This window comes from Nerophis ophidion, linkage group LG25 (genome assembly GCF_033978795.1).
Source record: "Nerophis ophidion isolate RoL-2023_Sa linkage group LG25, RoL_Noph_v1.0, whole genome shotgun sequence".
In the NCBI taxonomy this organism is placed as follows: domain Eukaryota; kingdom Metazoa; phylum Chordata; class Actinopteri; order Syngnathiformes; family Syngnathidae; genus Nerophis; species Nerophis ophidion.
Window position 1 is genome coordinate 38310501 of NC_084635.1, and position 26354 is coordinate 38336854.

At 41.8% G+C, this 26354-nt stretch overlaps 1 protein-coding gene across 1 annotated transcript in view; it reads right to left on the reverse strand.

Annotated features, from left to right (window-relative positions):
• Nucleotides 1-26127, reverse strand: part of LOC133543199 (long-chain fatty acid transport protein 2-like) — a 44044-nt gene extending 17917 nt beyond the window's left edge. The window contains exons 1-5 of the mRNA XM_061887716.1: nucleotides 25577-26127; nucleotides 17790-17999; nucleotides 15211-15369; nucleotides 3032-3156; nucleotides 45-239 (exon numbers count right to left, since the gene is read on the reverse strand). Of these exons, the coding sequence (XP_061743700.1) occupies nucleotides 45-239; nucleotides 3032-3156; nucleotides 15211-15369; nucleotides 17790-17999; nucleotides 25577-26066 (1179 nt within the window). The 5' untranslated portion in view covers nucleotides 26067-26127. The remainder of the gene's footprint in view (nucleotides 1-44; nucleotides 240-3031; nucleotides 3157-15210; nucleotides 15370-17789; nucleotides 18000-25576) is intronic.
• Between the last annotated feature and the right edge of the window lie 227 nt (nucleotides 26128-26354).

Consider the following 26354-nt stretch of genomic DNA (forward strand, 5'->3'; position numbering starts at 1 on the left):
TGTGCAGAAAGTGAACCCTCCCGATGTTGTTGTGTGTTTTATACCCTGTGCAGAAAGTGAACTCTCCCGATGGCTCCTATCTTGCCGGCGTAGTTGATGAAGCCCACGTTCCCCTCAGTGGAAGCGTAGAACTCTTTGATCTGAATATCTCCAAAGCGCTTGAGAAATTCCCGCCATATTTCTGCTCGGATGCCATTGCCAATAGCGAGACGGACTTTGTGCTGCCGGTCGTCTTCTCTCTGCGGACAAGGACAGGACTGGGACCAGGTTCACAAAGTTTGATCCTTTGTATCCATGGTCTAGACCTCTGAGGTCTTCACACTGGGATAAAAAACATGTTTTGCTAGGAATGCTGGGAAAAAGAATAAATCCATTCTAAAAACTCAATTTCTATCATTCAGGAATCAGTTTGGATATTTGTAGGCCATCTTCCTGCTCGCACACATAGTCCATGCCTTGGTCTACAGCAGCTTAGACTGCTGGCATGGTCTTCTCACATTTTCAATGGGAGACAGGTCTGGACTACAGGCAGGCCAGTCTAGTACCCGCACTCTTTTACCATGCTGTTGTAACACCTGGCTTGGCATTGTCTTGTTGAAATAAGCAGGGGCGTCCGTGATAAGATGTGTAAGTTAGCCATGCCTTGGCCACTAATACACCCCCATACCATCACACATGCTGCCTAGAACACTTTCACCCTACAACAATCACTAATACACCCCCATACCATCACACATGCTTCCTAGAACACTTTCACCCTACAACAATCACTAATACACCCCCATACCATCACACATGCTGCCTAGAACACTTTCACCCTACAACAATCACTAATAGACCCCCATACCATCACACATGCTGCCTAGAACACTTTCACCCTACAACAATCACTAATACACCCCCATACCATCACACATGCTGCCTAGAACACTTTCACCCTACAACAATCACTAATACACCCCCATACCATCACACATGCTGCCTAGAACCCTTTCACCCTACAACAATCACTAATACACCCCCATACCATCACACATGCTGCCTAGAACACTTTCACCCTACAACAACCACTAATACACCCCCATACCATCACACATGCTGCCTAGAACACTTTCACCCTACAACAATCACTAATACACCCCCATACCATCACACATGCTGCCTAGAACACTTTCACCCTACAACAATCACTAATACACCCCCATACCATCACACATGCTGCCTAGAACACTTTCACCCTACAACAACCACTAATACACCCCCATACCATCACACATGCTGCCTAGAACACTTTCACCTTACTACAGTCCCCATGGTTCTTTTCCTTTTCTGTCCACAGTTTCCAAAATCAATTTGAAATGTTGAATCGTCAGACCACAGAACACTTTTCCACTTTGCATCAGTCCATCTTAAACGAGCTCGGGCCCAGCGAAACGTTTCTGGGTGTTGTTGATAAAGGTCTTTGGCTTTGCATAATAGAGTTTTAACTAGCACTTACAGATGTAAGTGCTAGATCGACTGACACACCCCCCGCGGTCGACTGGTAGCTCGCGATCGACGTAATGGGCACCCCTGATTTAGACCATGCCACCTACCATTTTTGTAATTTTGGTTAGTTTTGTATCTTTGATAGTATCTTTTGTTTATTTGTAGACCAGGGGTGCCCATTACGTCAATCATGTGCCACCAGTCGACCTCGGGGGGTGTGTCAGTCGATCTCCAGCCAGGCTTTTAAAAAAATAGACCTAAAAATTAGTGATCATCAATCTTCACCAAGACGTCACTTAAATGACATTCACGGTACCGGAGGGTCTTGTGAGATGACGCTGGCTGCTGCAAGATCATTATTATGAAAATATGACCGAGAGGAAGGCGAGAAACACTTTTTATTTCAACAGACTCTCGCGCCGTACCTTCCGTCAAAACTCTAAAGGCCGACTGCACATTTCCTATCTTCACAATAAAAGCCCTGCTTCATGCCGCCTGCGCTAACTAAATACAGAGTCTCGGAAAACTGGCGTGCACAAGCGATCCCTCAGAAAGCTGGCGTGCACATCGCTCGTGCACGCCAGTTTTCCCAGACTCTGTATTTTGTTAGCGCAGGCAGCATGAAGCAGGGCTTTTATTGTGAAGATAGGAAATGTGCAGTCGGCCTTTAGAGTTTTGACGGAAGGGACGGCGCGAAAGTCTGTTGAAATAAAAAGTGTTTCTCGCCTTCCTCTCTGTCATTTTTTCATAATAATGAACTGGCAGCAGCCAGCGTCATCTCACAAGACCCTCGGGTGCCGTGAATGTCAATCAAGCAAGCTACGGAATTTGCCGCCAATGTTTTTCTTGTAAAGTGTATGGAAGCTGGATGAATTAGATGCCAAAAACCAACCACTTTCATGTGGTATTGTACAGAAAGGACAACTTTTTTTCTCCTCCATTTGAAAATGTGGGCGTTATCATCATTACTGTCTGATTCCAATCAATGCAAGTCATCAGAATCAGGTAATACACCAACTTATATTCTTGTCTTCGTGAAATAAAGACATCTATATGTGTTACACATGCTTGTATTATCATTAAACACATTTAACTTGTTTACAAAAATGTCCCTTTCATAAATAAATAAATATAAATGATATATATAAATGAGGTAGATCCCCTCGAGTTGGTCAATTGAAAAGTAGCTCGCCTGCAGAAAAAGTGTGGGCACCCCTGGTCTAGATAGTCATGCCATTGTGCTGTTTTTGTTTGAAGTTTTAGTACAGATTATTATCCGCCACACTGTGCGTCCTTTGTTTTGCCTTTTTGTATTATAGTGTATAAATAAATAAATATGTTCATGTACTCACATCCACGCCTGACTCCTTCTAAATCCTCTCTGCATCGACGAAGCAAAACTAATACTGTGATGCATTGTGGGAAAGTGACCATTTGGACACTCATCTCCAACTTTATCAAACACTGCATGCTCTGCACACTGTCCTGTGTGTGTGTGTGTGTGTGTGTGTGTGTGTGTGTGTGTGTGTGTGTGTGTGTGTACCTGGGGTGTGTTGCAGAGGTAGCGCATGACCTCGCCGATGTACTGCATGACAGTCACGTTGTACTTCCTGCAGTCGTCCCAGAAGTGAGAGGATGAAAACTTCCTCTTCAGGACGATTGTAGATCCTAAAATATAATAAAATATGATTGAATTCATCAAGAACTTGTAAATACTTTGAATATTATTATTGTTTTATTACGATTCATAGTCGGTCAAAGAATATTATGAATAGTTCATATATCAAGGTGTAGTATTACTACTTATAGTTAGTAAAAGTATATTACAATGAGTTTATTTATCAAGTTGTAGTATTACATAGATTATTGTAATACTTATGTAGCTGTATATAATTATTGTAATATGTATTTATACACACAGCATAATAATAATAATAGTGTATGTTGAAGCACAGTACGTCTGACTATGATCGTCGTAATGCTGGACAATCCATCGAGGACTTCAGATCTAACCAAAGTCTTACTAAAACATTTTGACACGGATTCAAATGTTGACCAGGCGTCAACCTGCAGTCCACACCTGTGTCTTATGTGCGACACAATGTAGCAAACACAAGTGCTTCCAGGCAGTGATGACAAGCAGAGGGATTGAAAACAGAAAGCAGCAGGTACATAAGCATCAGTGATCACAGGCAGAATGAGTCATGACAAAAAGCAGCACGTACATAAGCATCAGTGATCACAGGCAGAATGAGTCGTGACAAAAAGCAGCACGTACATAAACATCAGTGATCACAGGCAGAATGAGTCATGACAAAAAGCAGCATGTACATAAGCATCAGTGATCACGGGTAGAATGAGTCATGACAAAAAGCAGCATGTACATAAGCATCAGTGATCACGGGCAGAATGAGTCATGACAAAAAGCAGCATGTACATAAGCATCAGTGATCACGGGTAGAATGAGTCATGACAAAAAGCAGCACGTACATAAGCATCAGTGACCACAGGCAGAATGAGTCATGACAAAAAGCAGCACGTACATAAACATCAGTGATCACAGGCAGAATGAGTCATGACAAAAAGCAGCATGTACATAAGCATCAGTGATCACGGGTAGAATGAGTCATGACAAAAAGCAGCATGTACATAAGCATCAGTGATCACGGGCAGAATGAGTCATGACAAAAAGCAGCACGTACATAAGCATCAGTGATCACAGGCAGAATGAGTCATGATTAAAAAGCAGCACGTACATAAGCATCAGTGATCACAGGCAGAATGAGTCATGACAAAAAGCAGCATGTACATAAGCATCAGTGACCACAGGCAGAATGAGTCATGACAAAAAGCAGCACGTACATAAGCATCAGTGATCACGGGCAGAATGAGTCATGACAAAAAGCAGCACGTACATAAGCATCAGTGACCACAGGCAGAATGAGTCATGACAAAAAGCAGCACGTACATAAGCATCAGTGATCACAGGCAGAATGAGTCATGACAAAAAGCAGCACGTACATAAGCATCAGTGATCACAGGCAGAATGAGTCGTGACAAAAAGCAGCACGTACATAAACATCAGTGATCACAGGCAGAATGAGTCATGACAAAAAGCAGCATGTACATAAGCATCAGTGATCACGGGTAGAATGAGTCATGACAAAAAGCAGCATGTACATAAGCATCAGTGATCACGGGCAGAATGAGTCATGACAAAAAGCAGCATGTACATAAGCATCAGTGATCACGGGTAGAATGAGTCATGACAAAAAGCAGCACGTACATAAGCATCAGTGATCACAGGCAGAATGAGTCATGACAAAAAGCAGCACGTACATAAACATCAGTGATCACAGGCAGAATGAGTCATGACAAAAAGCAGCATGTACATAAGCATCAGTGATCACGGGTAGAATGAGTCATGACAAAAAGCAGCATGTACATAAGCATCAGTGATCACGGGCAGAATGAGTCATGACAAAAAGCAGCACGTACATAAGCATCAGTGATCACAGGCAGAATGAGTCATGATTAAAAAGCAGCACGTACATAAGCATCAGTGATCACAGGCAGAATGAGTCATGACAAAAAGCAGCATGTACATAAGCATCAGTGACCACAGGCAGAATGAGTCATGACAAAAAGCAGCACGTACATAAGCATCAGTGATCACGGGCAGAATGAGTCATGACAAAAAGCAGCACGTACATAAGCATCAGTGACCACAGGCAGAATGAGTCATGACAAAAAGCAGCACGTACATAAGCATCAGTGATCACAGGCAGAATGAGTCATGACAAAAAGCAGCACGTACATAAGAATCAGTGATCACGGGCAGAATGAGTCATGACAAAAAGCAGCACGTACATAAGCATCAGTGATCACGGGCAGAATGAGTCATGACAAAAAGCAGCATGTACATAAGCATCAGTGACCACAGGCAGAATGAGTCATGACAAAAAGCAGCACGTACATAAGCATCAGTGATCATAGGCAGAATGAGTCATGACAAAAAGCAGCATGTACATAAGCATCAGTGATCACAGGCAGAATGAGTCATGATTAAAAAGCAGCACGTACATAAGCATCAGTGATCACGGGCAGAATGAGTCATGACAAAAAGCAGCACGTACATAAGCATCAGTGATCACAGGCAGAATGAGTCATGACAAAAAGCAGCATGTACATAAGCATCAGTGATCACAGGCAGAATGAGTCATGACAAAAAGCAGCATGTACATAAGCATCAGTGATCACGGGTAGAATGAGTCATGACAAAAAGCAGCACGTACATAAGCATCAGTGATCACAGGCAGAATGAGTCATGACAAAAAGCAGCACGTACATAAGCATCAGTGATCACAGGCAGAATGAGTCATGACAAAAAGCAGCACGTACATAAGCATCAGTGACCACAGGCAGAATGAGTCATGACAAAAAGCAGCACGTACATAAGCATCAGTGATCACAGGCAGAATGAGTCATGATTAAAAAGCAGCACGTACATAAGCATCAGTGATCACGGGCCGAATGAGTCATGACAAAAAGCAGCACGTACATAAGCATCAGTGATCACGGGCAGAATGAGTCATGACAAAAAGCAGCACGTACATAAGCATCAGTGATCACGGGCAGAATGAGTCATGACAAAAAGCAGCATGTACATAAGCATCAGTGACCACAGGCAGAATGAGCCATGATTAAAAAGCAGCACGTACATAAGCATCAGTGATCACGGGCAGAATGAGTCATGACAAAAAGCAGCACGTACATAAGCATCAGTGATCACGGGCAGAATGAGTCATGACAAAAAGCAGCACGTACATAAGCATCAGTGACCACAGGCAGAATGAGTCATGACAAAAAGCAGCACGTACATAAGCATCAGTGACCACAGGCAGAATGAGTCATGACAAAAAGCAGCACGTACATAAGGTACATCGTCCAGTGCCAGGCTTTAAGTGTGTCTAATAGTCCCCAAAAAAACGTCCTAATCTGTGTTGAATATCAAATGTCATAACTATAAAGTACAATAAAGTGTACATACATATATACTTGGGGTCAGGAAAAAACACAAGAGGCTATTTCATTCCTACACGTTTCTCTGCTCTTCAGGGGATTTTTAATTTAAGCAGGGAAACCTGTGAAACAGGCTTGTAGGGATGATATATACATTGCCTATATATAAATAATACATACGTTATTATATATATATACATATATATATATACACACACACACACACACACACATATATACACACATACACATACAAATATACATATATATATATATGTGTATATATGTAATGTGTGTATATGTTAAATATATATATATACACATATATACACACATTACATATATATACACATTGAATATATATACATACATATATATATACACACACACACACACACACGTGTGTGTGTGTATATATATACATATATATATATATATATATATATATATATATATATATATATATATATATATATATATATATATATATATGTATATGTATATATATATATATATATGTATATGTATATATATATATATATGTATATATATATATATATATATATATGTATATATATATATATGTATATGTATATATATGTATATATATATATATATATATATATATATATATATATATATATATATATATATATATATACAGTGGGGCAAAAAAAAGTATTTAGTCAGCCAGCGATTATGCAAGTTCTCCCACTTAAAATGATGAAATGACTTATAATTGTTCAAAGCTTCAACAATTAGTTTCCTCAGTTCCCAAACGTTTATTGAGTGTGGTTAAAAGAAAAGGTGATGTAACACAGTGGTGAACATGCCCTTTCCCAACTACTTTGGCACGTGTTGCAGCCATGAAATTCTAAGTTAATTATTATTTGCAATGAGTTTGAACATCAAATATGTTGTCTTTGTAGCATATTCAACTGAATATGGCTTGAAAAGGATTTGCAAATCATTGTATTCTGTTTATATTTACATCTAACACTATTTCCCAACTCATATGGAAACGGGGTTTGTATATATATATATATATATATATATATATATATATATATGTGTGTGAGTGTGTATAAATATATATATAAATATATATATATATATATACATATATACACACACATCTATACGTATATATATATATGTGTGTGAGTGTGTATAAATATATATATAAATATATATATATATATATATATATACATATATACACACACATCTATACGTATATATATATATGTGTGAGTGTGTATGAATATATCCATCCATCCATCCATCATCTTCCGCTTATCCGAGGTCGGGTCGCGGGGGCAGCAGCCTAAGCAGGGAAACCCAGACTTCCCTCTCCCCAGCCACTTCGTCTAGCTCTTCCCGGGAGATCCCGAGGTGTTCCCAGGCCAGCCGGGAGACATAGTCTTCCCAACGTGTCCTGGGTCTTCCCCGTGGCCTCCAACCGGTTGGACGTGCCCTAAACACCTCCCTAGGGAGGCGTTCGGGTGGCATCCTGACCAGATGCCCGAACCACCTCATCTGGCTCCTCTCGATGTGAAGGAGCAGCGGCTTTACTTTGAGTTCCTCCCGGATGGCAGAGCTTCTCACCCTATCTCTAAGGGAGAGACCCAAACTCATTTGGGCCGCTTGTACCCGTGATCTTATCCTTTCGGTCATGACCCAAAGCTCATGACCATAGGTGAGGATGGGGATGTAGATCGACCGGTAAATTGAGAGCTTTGTCTTCCGGCTCAGCTCCTTCTTCACCACAACGGATCGGTACAACGTCCACATTACTGAAGACGCCGCACCGATCCGCCTGTCGATCTCACGATCCACTCTTCCCTCACTCGTGAATAAGACTCCTAGGTACTTGAACTCCTCCACTTGGGGCAGGGTCTCCTCCCCAACCCGGAGATGGCACTCCACCCTTTTCCGGGCGAGAACCATGGACTCGGACTTGGAGGTGCTGATTCTCATTCCGGTCGCTTCACACTCGGCTGCGAACCGATCCAGCGAGAGCTGAAGATCCCGGTCAGATGAAGCCATCAGGACCACATCATCTGCAAAAAGCAGAGACCTAATCCTGCGGTTACCAAACCGGAACCCCTCAACGCCTTGACTGCGCCTAGAAATTCTGTCCATAAAAGTTATGAACAGAATGGGTGACAAAGGACAGCCTTGGCGGAGTCCAACCCTCACTGGAAATGTGTCCGACTTACTGCCGGCAATGCGGACCAAGCTCTGGCACTGATCGTACAGGGAACGGACCGCTACAATAAGACAGTCCGATACCCCATACTCTCTGAGCACTCCCCACAGGACTTCCCGAGGGACACGGTCGAATGCCTTCTCCAAGTCCACAAAGCACATGTAGACTGGTTGGGCAAACTCCCATGCACCCTCAAGAACCCTGCCGAGAGTATAGAGCTGGTCCACAGTTCCACGACCAGGACGAAAACCACACTGTTCCTCCTGAATCTGAGGTTCGACTATCCGACGTAGCCTCCTCTCCACTACACCTGAATAAACCTTACCGGGAAGGCTGAGGAGTGTGATCCCACGATAGTTGGAACACACCCTCCGGTCCCCCTTCTTAAAGAGAGGAACCACCACCCCGGTCTGCCAATTAAGACGTACCGCCCCCGATGTCCATGCGATGCTGCAAAGTCTTGTCAACCAAGACAGCCCCACAGCATCCAGAGCCTTAAGGAACTCCGGGCGGATCTCGTCCACCCCTGGGGCCTTGCCACCGAGGAGCTTTTTAACTACCTCAGCGACCTCAGCCCCAGAAATAGGAGAGTCCACCACAGATTACCCAGGCACTGCTTCCTCATAGGAAGACGTGTTGGTGGGATTGAGGAGGTCTTCGAAGTATTCCTTCCACCGATCCACAACATCCGCAGTCGAGGTCAGCAGAACACCATCCGCACCATACACGGTGTTGATAGTGCACTGCTTCCCCTTCCTGAGGCGGCGGACGGTGGTCCAGAATCGCTTCGAAGCCGTCCGGAAGTCGTTTTCCATGGCTTCCCCAAACTCTTCCCATGTCCGAGTTTTTGCCTCCGCGACCGCTGAAGCTGCACACCGCTTGGCCTGTCGGTACCCGTCCACTGCCTCCGGAGTCCTATGAGCCAAAAGGACCCGATAGGACTCCTTCTTCAGCTTGACGGCATCCCTCACCGCTGGTGTCCACCAAGGGGTTTTAGGATTGCCGCCCCGACAGGCACCAACTACCTTGCGGCCACAGCTCCGATCTGCCGCCTCGACAATAGAGGTGCGGAACATGGTCCACTCGGACTCAATGTCCAGCACCTCCCTCGTGACATGTTCAAAGTTCTTCCGGAGGTGGGAATTGAAACTTTGTCTGACAGGAGACTCTGCCAGACGTTCCCAGCAGACCCTCACAATGCGTTTGGGCCTGCCAGGTCTGTCCGGCATCCTCCCCCACCATCGCAGCCAACTCACCACCAGGTGGTGATCGGTGGAAAGCTCCGCCCCTCTCTTCACCCGAGTGTCCATAACATGAGGCCGCAAATCCGATGACACAACTACAAAGTCGATCATGGAACTGCGGCCTAGGGTGTCCTGGTGCCAAGTGCACATATGGACACCCTTATGTTTGAACATGGTGTTTGTTATCGACAAACTGTGACGAGCACAAAAGTCCAATAACAAAACACCACTCGGGTTCAGATCTGGGCGGCCATTCTTCCCAATCACGCCTCTCCAGGTTTCACTGTCGTTGCCAACATGAGCGTTGAAGTCCCCCAGTAGGACAAGGGAATCACCCGGGGGAGCACTTTCCAGTACTCCCTCGAGCGTTCCCAAAAAGGGTGGGTACTCTGAACTGCTGTTTGGTGCATAAGCACAAACAACAGTCAGGACCCTTCCCCCCACCCGAAGGCGGAGGGAAGCTACCCTTTCGTCCACCGGGTTGAACTCCAACGTACAGGCTTTGAGCCGGGGGGAAACAAGAATTGCCACCCCAGCCCGTCGCCTCTCACTGACGGCAACGCCAGAGTGGAAGAGGGTCCAATCCCTCTCGAGAGAAGTGGTTCCAGAGCCCTTGCTGTGCGTCGAAGTGAGTCCCACTACATCCAGCCGGAATTTCTCGACTTCGCGCACTAGCTCAGGCTCCTTCCCCCCCAGTGACGTGACGTTCCACGTCCCAAGGGCTAGCTTCTGTAGCCGAGGATCGGACCGCCAAGTGCCCTGCCTTCGGCTGTCGCCCAGCTCACATTGCACCCGACCTCTATGGCCCCTGCTATGGGTGGTGAGCCCATTGGAGGGGTGACCCACGTTGCCTCTTCGGGCTGTGCCCGGCCGGGCCCCATGGGAACAGGCCCGGCCACCAGGCGCTCGCCATCGTGCCCCACCTCCGGGCCTGGCTCCAGAGGGGGGCCCCGGTGACCCGCGTCCGGGCGAGGGAAATCTGGGTCCATGATGTTTCTTCTTCATAAAGGTCTTCGAGCTGCTCTTTGTCTGATCCCTCACCTAGAACCTGTTTGCCTTGGGAGACCCTACCAGGGGGCTTTATGCCCCCGGACAACATAGCTCCTAGGATCATTGGGACACGCAAACTCCTCTACCACAATAAGGTTGCAGCTCAGAGAGGAATATATATATATATATATATATATATATATATATATATGTGTGTGTGTATAAATATATACATATATACACACATCTATACATATATATACATATATGTGTATGTATATATACTATAAACAGCAAAATATTTATTTTACAGACATCAGAGCAGACGGGAGAAATAATATGAATTAAGTCATATAGCAGAATGCCCACATAGTGAAGGGAATTATATTTATATAGCGCTTTTCTCTAGTGACTCAAAGCGCTTTACATAGTGAAAGCCAATATCTAAGTTCCATTTAAAGCAGTGTGGGTGGCACTGGGAGCAGGTGGGTAAAGTGTCTTGCCCAAGGACACAACGGCAGTGACTAGGATGGCGGAAGCGGGAATCGGACCTGCAACCCTCAAGTTGCTGGCACGGCCGAGCTATGCCCACATAGGTACGTCCGTGAAAGTGTGACATCTTTGGAAGGCAATTTTCCAACTTTAGTCAGGAAGATGGATCTCATTATGCAAATGAGCAGATGACATCATCAAGGCTGAAGTATTGCCTAAAAGGAACTCAGCTGGAATAAGTGATTATGGGATTGTTGTTGACCTTTGACCTGGGCCTACATAGCTGGGGACTAAAGACCTGCACTCACAATGGTCTGTTCGCTCACAAAAGACTCTTTCACCACACTTAAGAAGCTTTAACACTTCTTCCGAGTTCTCCATAGAAGCATTCCACGTTCTGTACTCCTGCTTTAGTACACTTCTGTACTCCTGCTTTAGTACACTTCTGTACTCCTGCTTTAGTACACTTCTGTACTCCTGCTTTAGTACACTTCTGTACTCCTGCTTTAGTACACTTCTGTACTCCTGCTTTAGTACACTTCTGTACTCCTGCTTTAGTACACTTCTGTACTCCTGCTTTAGTACACTTCTGTACTCCTGCTTTAGTACACTTCTGTACTCCTGCTTTAGTACACTTCTGTACTCCTGCTTTAGTACACTTCTGTACTCCTGCTTTAGTACACTTCTGTACTCCTGCTTTAATGCACTTCTGTACTCCTGCTTTAATGCACTTCTGTACTCCTGCTTTAGTACAGTTCTGTACTCCTGCTTTAGTACAGTTCTGTACTCCTGCTTTAGTACAGTTCTGTACTCCTGCTTTAGTACACTTCTGTACTCCTGCTTTAGTACACTTCTGTACTCCTGCTTTAGTACACTTCTGTACTCCTGCTTTAGTACACTTCTGTACTCCTGCTTTAGTACACTTCTGTACTCCTGCTTTAGTACACTTCTGTACTCCTGCTTTAGTACACTTCTGTACTCCTGCTTTAGTACACTTCTGTACTCCTGCTTTAGTACACTTCTGTACTCCTGCTTTAGTACACTTCTGTACTCCTGCTTTAGTACACTTCTGTACTCCTGCTTTAGTACACTTCTGTACTCCTGCTTTAGTACACTTCTGTACTCCTGCTTTAGTACACTTCTGTACTCCTGCTTTAGTACACTTCTGTACTCCTGCTTTAGTACACTTCTGTACTCCTGCTTTAATACACTTCTGTACTCCTGCTTTAGTACACTTCTGTACTCCTGCTTTAGTACACTTCTGTACTCCTGCTTTAGTACACTTCTGTACTCCTGCTTTAGTACACTTCTGTACTCCTGCTTTAGTACACTTCTGTACTCCTGCTTTAGTACACTTCTGTACTCCTGCTTTAGTACACTTCTGTACTCCTGCTTTAGTACACTTCTGTACTCCTGCTTTAGTACACTTCTGTACTCCTGCTTTAGTACAGTTCTGTACTCCTGCTTTAGTACACTTCTGTACTCCTGCTTTAGTACACTTCTGTACTCCTGCTTTAGTACACTTCTGTACTCCTGCTTTAGTACACTTCTGTACTCCTGCTTTAGTACACTTCTGTACTCCTGCTTTAGTACAGTTTTGTACTCCTGCTTTAGTACACTTATGTACTCCTGCTTTAGTACACTTTTGTACTCCTGCTTTAGTACACTTTTGTACTCCTGCTTTAGTACACTTCTGTACTCCTGCTTTAGTACACTTCTGTACTCCTGCTTTAGTACACTTCTGTACTCCTGCTTTAGTACACTTCTGTACTCCTGCTTTAGTACACTTCTGTACTCCTGCTTTAATACACTTCTGTACTCCTGCTTTAGTACACTTCTGTACTCCTGTTTTAATACACTTCTGTACTCCTGCTTTAGTACACTTATGTACTCCTGCTTTAGTACACTTTTGTACTCCTGCTTTAATACACTTCTGTACTCCTGCTTTAGTACACTTCTGTACTCCTGCTTTAGTACACTTCTGTACTCCTGCTTTAGTACACTTCTGTACTCCTGCTTTAGTACACTTCTGTACTCCTGCTTTAATACAGTTTTGTACTCCTGCGTTAATACACTTCTGTACTCCTGCTTTAGTACACTTATGTACTCCTGCTTTAGTACACTTATGTACTCCTGCTTTAGTACAGTTTTGTACTCCTGCTTTAGTACACTTCTGTACTCCTGCTTTAGTACACTTCTGTACTCCTGCTTTAGTACACTTCTGTACTCCTGCTTTAGTACAGTTCTGTACTCCTGCTTTAGTCCACTTCTGTACTCCTGCTTTAGTCCACTTCTGTACTCCTGCTTTAGTCCACTTCTGTACTCCTGCTTTAGTCCACTTCTGTACTCCTGCTTTAGTACAGTTTTGTACTCCTGCTTTAGTACACTTCTGTACTCCTGCTTTAGTACACTTCTGTACTCCTGCTTTAGTACACTTCTGTACTCCTGCTTTAGTACACTTCTGTACTCCTGCTTTAGTACACTTCTGTACTCCTGCTTTAGTACACTTCTGTACTCCTGCTTTAGTACACTTCTGTACTCCTGCTTTAGTACACTTCTGTACTCCTGCTTTAGTACACTTCTGTACTCCTGCTTTAGTACACTTCTGTACTCCTGCTTTAGTACACTTCTGTACTCCTGCTTTAGTACACTTCTGTACTCCTGCTTTAGTACACTTCTGTACTCCTGCTTTAGTACACTTCTGTACTCCTGCTTAAGTACACTTCTGTACTCCTGCTTTAGTACACTTCTGTACTCCTGCTTTAGTACACTTCTGTACTCCTGCTTTAGTACACTTCTGTACTCCTGCTTTAGTACACTTCTGTACTCCTGCTTTAGTACACTTCTGTACTCCTGCTTTAGTACACTTCTGTACTCCTGCTTTAGTACACTTCTGTACTCCTGCTTTAGTACACTTCTGTACTCCTGCTTTAGTACACTTCTGTACTCCTGCTTTAGTACACTTCTGTACTCCTGCTTTAGTACACTTCTGTACTCCTGCTTTAGTACACTTCTGTACTCCTGCTTTAGTACACTTCTGTACTCCTGCTTTAGTACACTTCTGTACTCCTGCTTTAGTACACTTCTGTACTCCTGCTTTAGTACACTTCTGTACTCCTGCTTTAGTACACTTCTGTACTCCTGCTTTAGTACACTTCTGTACTCCTGCTTTAGTACACTTCTGTACTCCTGCTTTAGTACACTTCTGTACTCCTGCTTTAGTACACTTCTGTACTCCTGCTTTAATACAGTTTTGTACTCCTGCGTTAATACACTTCTGTACTCCTGCTTTAGTACAGTTTTGTACTCCTGCATTAGTACAGTTTTGTACTCCTGCTTTAGTACAGTTTTGTACTCCTGCTTTTGTACTCCTGCTATAGTGGACAAAAGTCTGGAGCCAGGTATGATGTTCTTGTCAAGTTATTTGCGGTTCCTCAGCAGACAAGACACTTGTCAAAAGTAGAGTTAAACTACGTCCTCACCTGTGTCGATGGAGCCAATGAAGTACTTCTACAGTACATGTACATAAGTTCATTTAAACTACGTCCTCACCTGTGTCGATGGAGCCAATGAAGTACTTCTACAGTACTTGTACATAAGTTCATTTAAACTACGTCCTCACCTGTGTCGATGGAGCCAATGAAGTACTTCTACAGTACATGTACATAAGTTCATTTAAACTACATCCTCACCTGTGTCGATGGAGCCAATGAAGTACTTCTACAGTACTTGTACATAAGTTCATTTAAACTACATCCTCACCTGTGTCGATGGAGCCAATGAAGCCGATGATGAATCCAGCTGTGTGGTACAAAGGTAAGTTCAAGTAGATGACATCATCCGACACAACGCCGTTTGATGATAAGACCGCCAACGCCTTGAGGAGACGGTTCTGATTGACCATCGCTGCTTTAGGCAGACCTGCATCGACATAAACATCAACATAAGTATCAACATCAACATAAGTATCAACATCAACATACACGTCAACATAAGTATCAACATAAGTATCAACATCAACATAAACATCAACATCAACATAAACATCAACATAAACATCAACATAAGTATCATCATAAACATCAACATAAACATCAACATAAACATCAACATAAACATCAACATAAGTATCATCATAAACATCAACATAAGTATCAACATCAACATAAACATCAACATAAGTATCAACATCAACATAAACATCAACATAAGTATCAACATCAACATAAATATCAACATAAGTATCAACATCAACATAAGTATCAACATCAAAATAAATATCAACATAAGTATCAACATCAACATAAATATCAACATAAGTATCAACATCAACATAAACATCAACATAAGTATCAACATCAACATAAACATACATAAGTATCAACATCAACATAAACATCAACATAAATATCAACATAGGTATCAACATCAACATAAACATCGACACAAGTATCAACATCAACATAAACATCAACATAAGTATCAACATAAACATCAACATAAGTATCAACATCAACATAAATATTAAATTAAGTATCAACATCAACATAAATATCAACATAAGTATCAACATCAACATAAACATCAACATAAGTATCAACATCAACATAAACATCAACATAAGTATCAACATAAACATCAACATAAGTATCAACATCAACATAAATATGAACATAAGTATCAACATCAACATAAGTATCAACATCAACATAAACATACATAAGTATAAACATCAACATAAACATCAACATCAACATAAACATCAACATAAACATCAACATAAGTATCAACATCAACATAAACATACATAAGTATCAACATCAACATAAACATCAACATAAGTATCAACATCAACATAAATATCAACATAAGTATCAACATCAACATAAACATCAACATAAGTATCAACATCACTATAGGTATCAACAAGATAAACATCGACATAAGTATCAAAATCAATATAGGTATCAACATAAGTATCAACATAAACATCAACATACACATAAATATCAACATAAACATAAGTATTAATATCAACATACATATCAAAATAAGTATCATAACATAAAAATCAACATAAGTATCAGCATCAACATAAACATCAATATAAACAAGTATCAACATAAACAACAAAAATAACAACGTCAACATAAGTATCAACATAAACATCAACATAAGTATCAACAAACACAACATAAAGTAAATATCAACATCAAAATAAGTAGTTCCAGATGTGTACATCCATTGAACATACCTGTAGTTCCAGATGTGTAAATACATTGAACATACCTGTAGTTCCAGATGTGTAAATACATTGAACATACCTGTAGTTCCAGATGTGTAAATACATTGAACATACCTGTAGTTCCAGATGTGTACATACATTGAACATACCTGTAGTTCCAGATGTGTACATCCATTGAACATACCTGTAGTTCCAGATGTGTACATCCATTGAAAATACCTGTAGTTCCAGATGTGTAAGTACATCGAACATACCTGTAGTTCCAGATGTGTACATCCATTGAACATACCTGTAGTTCCAGATGTGTACATCCATTGAACATACCTGTAGTTCCAGATGTGTACATCCATTGAACATACCTGTAGTTCCAGATGTGTACATCCATTGAACATACCTGTAGTTCCAGATGTGTACATCCATTGAACATACCTGTAGTTCCAGATGTGTACATCCATTGAACATACTTGTAGTTCCAGATGTGTAAATACATTGAACATACCTGTAGTTCCAGATGTGTAAATACATTGAACAAATACCTGTAGTTCCAGATGTGTACATCCATCGAACATACCTGTAGTTCCAGATGTGTACATCCATCGAACATACCTGTAGTTCCAGATGTGTACAGTCATTGAACATACCTGTAGTTCCAGATGTGTACATCCATTGAACATACCTGTAGTTCCAGATGTGTACATCCATTGAACATACCTGTAGTTCCAGATGTGTACATACATTGAACATACCTGTAGTTCCAGATGTGTACATCCATTGAACATACCTGTAGTTCCAGATGTGTACATCCATTGAACATACCTGTAGTTCCAGATGTGTACATCCATTGAACATACCTGTAGTTCCAGATGTGTACATCTATCGAACATACCTGTAGTTCCAGATGTGTACATCCATTGAACATACCTGTAGTTCCAGATGTGTAAATACATTGAACATACCTGTAGTTCCAGATGTGTACATCCATTGAACATACCTGTAGTTCCAGATGTGTACATCCATTGAACATACCTGTAGTTCCAGATGTGTACATCCATTAAACATACCTGTAGTTCCAGATGTGTACATCCATTAAACATACCTGTAGTTCCAGATGTGTAGATGTAGACAGCAGGACTTTTGAAGGTGATGTTGGACCTGAGCGAGCGAGGAACAGGAGAGTCTGATGCTCGCTCCACCTGATCAGAGAAGCTCTCCAGTCCAGGTGTGTCACAGTGTTGCATCATCAGCAGGACGAGCACACCTTTCTCCTGAAGTGTTGCTCCAACTTCTTCCACTGCCTCTCGCAGCTCTGCAACACCAAGTATTACTCATATGGGACTATTACTCATTTGGGACTATTACTCATATGGGACTATTACTCATTTGGGACTATTACTCATATGGGACTATTACTCATTTGGGACTATTACTCATATGGGACTATTACTCATTTGGGACTATTACTCATATGGGACTATTACTCATATGGGACTATTACTCATATGGGACTATTACTCATATGGGACAATTACTCATGTGGGACTATTACTCATATGGGACCATTACTCATATGGGACTATTACTCATATGGGACAATTACTCATATGGGACTATTACTCTCTTACTCATAGGGGACTATTACTCATATGGGACTATTACTCTCTTACTCATAGGGGACTATTACTCATATGGGACTATTACTCATATGGGACTATTACTCTCTACCTCATATGAGACAATCACTCATATGGGACTATTACTCTCTTACTCATATGGGACTATTACTCATATGGGACTATTACTCTCTTACTCATAGGGGACTATTACTCATATGGGACTATTACTCATATGGGACTATTACTCATATGGGACTATTACTCTCTACCTCATATGAGACTATCACTCATATGGGACTATTACTCTCTTACTCATATGGGACTATTACTCATATGGGACTATTACTCTCTTACTCATATGGGACTATTACTCTCTTACTCATATGGGACGATTACTCATATGGGACTATTACTCTCTTACGCATATGGGACTATTACTTATATGGGACTATTACTCTCTTGCTCATATGGGACTATTACTCATATGAGACTATTACTCATATGGGACTATTACTCTCTTACTCATATGGGACTATTACTCATATGGGACTATTACTCTCTTACTCATATGGGACTATTACTCATATGGGACTATTACTCTCTTACTCATATGGGACTATTACTCATATGGGACTATTACTCTCTTACTCATATGGGACTATTACTCATATGGGACTATTACTCTCTACCTCATATGGGACTATTACTCTCTTACTCTAATGGGACTATTACTCATATGGGACTATTACTCATATGGGACTATTACTCTCTTACACTAATGGGACTATTACTCATATGGGACTATTACTCTCTTACTCATATGGGACTATTACTCTCTACCTCATATGGGACTATTACTCATATGGGACTATTACTCTCTTACTCATATGGGACTATTACTCATATGGGACTATTACTCTCTTACTCATATGGGACTATTACTCTCTTACTCATATGGGACTATTACTCATATGGGACTATTACTCTCTACCTCATATGGGACTATTACTCTCTTACTCTAATGGGACTATTACTCATATGGGACTATTACTCTCTTACTCTAATGGGACTATTACTCATATGGGACTATTACTCTCTTACTCATATGGGACTATTACTCTCTACCTCATATGGGACTATTACTCATATGGGACTATTACTCTCTTACTCATATGGGACTATTACTCTCTTACTCATATGGGACTATTACTCTCTTACTCATATGGGACTATTACTCTTATGGGACTATTACTCTCTTACTCATATGGGACTATTACTCTCTACCTCATATGGGACTATTTCTCATATGGGACTATTACTCTCTTACTCATATGGGACTATTACTCTCTACCTCATATGGGTCTATTACTCATATGGGACTATTACTCTCTTATTCATATGGGACTATTACTCTCTTACTCATATGGGACTATTACTCTCTTACTCATATGGGACTATTACTCATATGGGACTATTACTCTCTTACTCATATGGGACTATTACTCTCTTACTCATATGGGACTATTACTCTCTTACTCATATGGGACTATTACTCATATGGGACTACTACTCTCTACCTCATATGGGGCTATTACTCATATGGGACTCTTACTCTCTTACTCATATGGGACTATTACTCATATAGGACTATTACTCTCTTACTCATATGGGACTATTACTCTCTTACTTATATGGGACTATTACTCATACGGGACTATTACTCTCTTACTCATATGGGACTATTACTAATATGGGACTATTACTCTCTTACTCATATGGGACTATTACTCATATGGGACTATTACTCTCTTACTCATACGGGACTATTACTCCCTAGCATTGTTGGGACTATTACTCTCTAGCACTGTAACGCTACAACAAACGTCATGTGACCAAAACAACACAAGACTACTGGAGTCTATGTACTAGTACTCTGTGTAGTAACCTGGACATGTACTTAGTTACATCTACTTAGTTACATTGACTGAAGTTACTTTTTGGATCAATTGTACTTGTCAGAGTACTTTTAATCCAACATTCTTTTTACTTTGAGTATTTCTGTGAGGAAGAAACATCCATCCATCCATCCAGCCATTCTTCCATTTATCCATCCATCCATCCAGCCATTCTTCCATTTATCCATCCATCCATCTTTTTCCACATTACCGAGGTCTGGTCACGGGGGCAGCAGCCTAAGCAGAGAAGCCCAGACTTCCGTCTCCCCAGCCATTTCATCCAGCTCCTCATGGGGGATCCCAGGCCAGCAAGGAGACATAGTCCCCCAATGTGACCTGGGTCTTACCCCGTGGAAGGCGTCCAGGAAGCATGCTAACTAATCTCTCCCATGATCAGTGTCTTTTCTCTCATCTCCTCCCCAAAGACAGATCTTCTCACCCTATTTCTAAGGGAGAGCCCCGCCACCTGACAGAGACAACTTGTCCTTTTGGTCATAATCCAAAGTTCATGACCATAGGTGAGGGCAGCAACGTAGATTTACCACTAAATTGAGAGCTTTGCCTTCCGACTCAGCTCTTTTTTTCACCACAACAGATTGATACAGCGTCCGCATTACTGAAGACGCCGCACCGATCCACCTGTCGATCTCACCATCCACTCTTCCCTCACTTGTGAACAAGACCCCAAGGTACATGAACTCCTCCACTTGGGGCAAGATCTCTTCACCAACCCGGAGTTGGCACTCATTTCTGAGCCAGAACCATGGACTCGGACTTGGAAGTGCTGATTCTCATCCCAGTTACACTCAGCTGCGAACCGATCCAGTGAAAGCTGAAGATCCTGGCCAGATGAAGCCATCAGGACCACATTATCTGCGAAAAGCATAGCCCTAATCCTGCAGCCACCAAACCGGATCCCCTCAACTCCCTGACTGTGCCTAGAAATTCTGTCCATAAAAGTTGTCAACAGAATCTGTGACAGACGGGAGCCCTGGCGGAGTCCAACACTCACTGGAAGGAGGTTCTTAGATTACCACCACGACAGGCACCGACCACCTTGCAGCCACGGCTCCGATCGGCCGCCTTGACAATAGAAGTACGGAACATGGTCCACTCTGACTCCATGCGGACCAAGCTCTGACACTGATCATACAGGGAACGGACCGCCAGAATCAGGCAGTCAGAGAGCACATACTCTCTGAGCACTCTCCACAGGACTTCCCGAGGGACACGGTCGAATGCCTTCTCCAAGTCCACAAAAGACATGTAGACTGGTTGGGCAAACTCCCAGAACCCTTAAGGATCCTGCTGAGAACGACCAGGACAAAAACCACACTGCTCCTCCTATATCTGAGGTTTGAGTATCCTGTGTAGCCTCCTCTCTAGTAAACCTGAATAGACCTTACCGGGAAGGCTGAGGAGTGTGATCCCACGATCGTTGGAACACATCCGCCGGTTCCCCTTCTTAAAGAGAGGAACCACCACCCCGGTCTGCCAATCCAGAGGCACCACCCCCAATGTCTACGCAATGTTGCCGTCTTGTTAACCAAGACATCCAGAGCCTTGAGGAACTCTGGGAGGATCTTATCCACCCCTGGTGCCCTGCCTCCGATGAGCTTTTTAACAACCTCGGCAACTTCCGTTCCAGAAATAGGAGAGTCCAGCACAAAGTCCTCAGAGGAAGGTCATTGAAGTATTCCCTCCAGCAATCCACAACACCCCAGGTCGAGTATCAACATCAGGTGGTGGATGGTGGTCCAGAATCCCTTTGAAGTCATCCGGAATTCATTTTCCATGGCTTCCCCAAACTCCTCCCACACAGACTTTTTTTCCTCCACAACCATCGAAGCTTTACACCACTTGGCCAGTCGGTACCTGTCCGCTGCCTCCGTAGTCCCACGAGCCAAAAGGACCCGATAGGACTCCTTCTTCAACTGGATGGCATCCCTACTTCTGATCGCCCGCCTGGACAATAGAAATACGGAACATGGTCCACTCTGACTCCATGCGGACCAAGCTCTGACACTGATCATACAGGGAACGGACCGCCAGAATCAGGCAGTCAGAGACCACATACTCTCTGAGCACTCTCCACAGGACTTCCCGAGGGACACGGTCGAATGCCTTCTCCAAGTCCACAAAAGACATGTAGACTTGTTGGGCAAACTCCCATGGACCCTTAAGGATCCTGCTGAGAACGACCAGGACAAAAACCACACTGCTCCTCCTATATCTGAGGTTTGAGTATCCTGTGTAGCCTCCTCTCTAGTAAACCTGAATAGACCTTACCGGGAAGGCTGAGGAGTGTGATCTCACGATAGTTGGAACACATCCGCCGGTTCCCCTTCTTAAAGAGAGGAACCACCACCCCGGTCTGCCAATCCAGAGGCACCACCCCCGATGTCTACGCTATGTTGCCGTCTTGTTAACCAAGACATCCAGAGCCTTAAGGAACTCTGCGAGGATCTTAGGCAGTGGGAGCGATTCAGATGTTATTAGACACATTTACTAGGATAATTCTGGAAAATCCCTTATCTGATTATTGTGTTACTAGTGTTTTAGTGAGATTATATGGTACCTGAAAGTCGGAGGGGTGTGGCCAATGGTGTGGTGACCGTCAGTGTCTCTGAGGGAAGCCACGCAGCTGCAGGAGGACGCAAGCTCCGCTCATAACTACGGTAAGAGCTGACTTATTACCACAATTTTCTCACCGAAACCTGCCGGTTGACATGTGGTCGGGAACCATGTTCGTTTGACCGCTCTGTTCCATAGTAAAGCTTCACCTTCGGGAATGTAAACAAGGAAACACCGGCTGTGTTTGTGTTGCTAAAGGCGGCTGCAATACACCACTTCCCACCTACATCTTTCTTCTTTGACGTCTCTATTATTAATTGAACAAATTGCAAAAGATTCAGCAACGCAGATGTCCAGAATACTGTGGAATTATGCGATATTGTTGTGTTAATATTTCATCATTGATTTATAAACTATCAGACTGCGTGGTCGCTAGTAGTAACTTTCAGTTGGCCTTTAGTGTTGCCAATCAACCTATCCCTAGGTGCATGTCTTTGGAGGTGGGAGGGGCCTATCCCTAGGTGCATGTCTTTGGAGGTGGGAGGGGCCTATCCCCAGGTGCATGTCTTTGGAGGTGGGAGGGGCTTATCTCCAGGTGCATGTCTTTGGAGGTGGGAGGGGCTTATCTCCAGGTGCATGTTTTTGAAGGTGATATTGATAATAAATCCTATTAATAATCATACTTGGAGAGATACTAATGTGATATTACTGATAAATCATATTAATCATACTTGCTGAGATACTAATGGAATATTGATATTAAATCCTAATAATAATCATACTTGCAGAGATGAAGAAGAATAAATCATAATAGCTCGGTTGGTAGAGCGGCCGTGCCAGCAACTTGAGGGTTGCAGGTTCGATTCCCGCTTCCGCCATCCTAGTCACTGCCGTTGTGTCTTTGGGCAAGACACTTTACCCACCTGCTCCCAGTGCCACCCACACTGGTTTAAATGTAACTTAGATATTGGGTTTCACTATGTAAAGCGCTTTGAGTCACTAGAGAAAAGCGCTATATAAATATAATTCACATAATCCTACTTTTAGAGATACTAATGTGATATTACTAATAAATCATATTATTAATCATACTTGCTGAGATACTAATGGAATATTGATAATAAATCCTAATAATAATCATACTTGCAGAGATGAAGAAGAATAAATCATAATAATAATCCTACTTTTAGAGATACTAATGTGATATTACTAATAAATCATAATAATAATAATCCTACTTTTAGAGATACTAAAGTGATCCATCCATCCATTTTCTACCGCTTATTCCCTTTCGGGGTCGCGGGGGGCGCTGGCGCCTATCTCAGCTACATATTGATAGTAAATTCTATTAATTATCATATTTGCAGCGATACAAATATGATATTGATAATAAATACTATTAGTTAATATCATACTTGTAGAGATACTGAAGTGATATTACTAATAAATCCTATTAATAATCAAACTTGCAGAGATCAGGAAGAATAAATCCTATTAATAATCCTACTTGAAGAGATGAAGAAGAAAAAATCCTAATAATAATCCTAATTAAAGAGATGAAGAATAATACATTTTAATGACAAAAGTAATAATAATAATAATGCTACTTGCAGAGATGAAGAAGAATATATCCTAATAATAATAATAATAATAATAATAATAACAATGCTACTTGCAGAGATGACGAGGAATAGATCCTAATAATAATAATAATAATAATAATAATAATAATGATAATGCTACTTGCAGAGATGAAGAGGAATCGATCCTAATAATAATAATAATAATAATAATAATAATAATAATAATATTGATAATGCTACTTGCAGAGATGACGAGGAATAGATGATAATAATAATAATAATAATAATAATAATAATAATGATAATGCTACTTACAGAGATGAAGAGGAATAGATCCTAAAAATACTACTAATAATAATAATAATAATAATAATAATGATAATGCTAGTTGCAGAGATGACGAGGAATAGATCCTAATAATAATAATAATAATAATAATAATAATAATAATGATAATGCTACTTACAGAGATGAAGAGGAATAGATCCTAATAATATTAATAATAATAATAATAATAATAATAATAATGATAATGCTAGTTGCAGAGATGACGAGGAATAGATCCTAATAATAATAATAATAATAATAATAATAATAATAATGATAATGCTACTTGCAGAGATGAAGAGGAATAGATCCTAAAAATAATAATAATAATAATGATAATAATGATAATAATGATAATGCTACTTGCAGAGATGATGAGGAATAGATCCTAATAATAATAATAATAATAATAATAATGATAATGCTACCTACAGAGATGAAGAGGAATAAATCATAATAATAATAATAATAATAATAATAATAATAATAATAATGATAATGCTACTTGCAGAGATGAAGAGGAATAGATCCTAAAAATAATAATAATAATAATGATAATGCTATTTGCAGAGATGAAGAGGAATAGATCCTAATAATAATAATAATAATGATGATAATGCTACTTGCAGAGATGAAGAAGAATATATCCTAATAATAATAATAATAATAATGATGATAATAATAATAATAATAATGATGATAATGCTACTTGCAGAGATGAAGAAGAATATATCCTAATAATAATAATAATAATAATAATAATAATAATAATAATGATGATAATGCTACTTGCAGAGATGATGATGATGATGATGATGATGATGATGGTACCTGCAGCGGCTATAAGTACGGTGGCCGAGCAGCAGTTGAAGCAGTGCAGCAGAGACTTGCTGCGGATGTTGTGGTTGAGCAGCGCTACAGGTGAGCCCAGTTGGGCCAAAGCCAGCCAGGTGAACAGGAAGTCGGGCTCGTTGGCCATGAAGAGCGCCACCGTGTCACCGGAAGTGTAGTGCGCATGTGCCCGCAGCGCGTTGGCGATCTTGTTGCTCCTCTGCTCCGCCGCCAAGTAGGTGAAAGTTGCGTCTTGGAAGCGCAGGAAGACTTTGTGAGGATGTTTGTGGCGCTGCTCCAAGAAACGATCCAGCACGAAGAAGGAAGGTTTTCTTCTTCTCCTCCTCACGTAGTTCCACACCAGCTTCAGCAGCTGCAGGCTGTACCGCCAGTCCGCCGCCCAGTAGGGGAACACACTTCTGGACACAACGACCACAGCAAACATGACGAAAGCTGCCGTCAAAGTTGATAAAACATAATTCCACATCATCTCTGCAGGCTAAAGACCACTCCGACCCTCCACGACGTGACCTCACCCTTTTTACCAGCCGGGGGAGGGACTCTGTCTGGGGCGGGGCTACGTATGCTAATAGGGGGGCTGGGGGCTGGGGGCGGGGCTTCTGCTGCTTTCAGTTACTAGAAATGTTTAGTTTTTTTGTCAGGGGGCGGGGCTTCTGCTGCTTTCTGTTACTATAAATGTTTAGGTTTTTTTTGTCAGGGGGCGGGGCTTCTGCTGCTGTCAAATATTAAGAATGTTGTTTTTGTTTTGTTTTTTTGT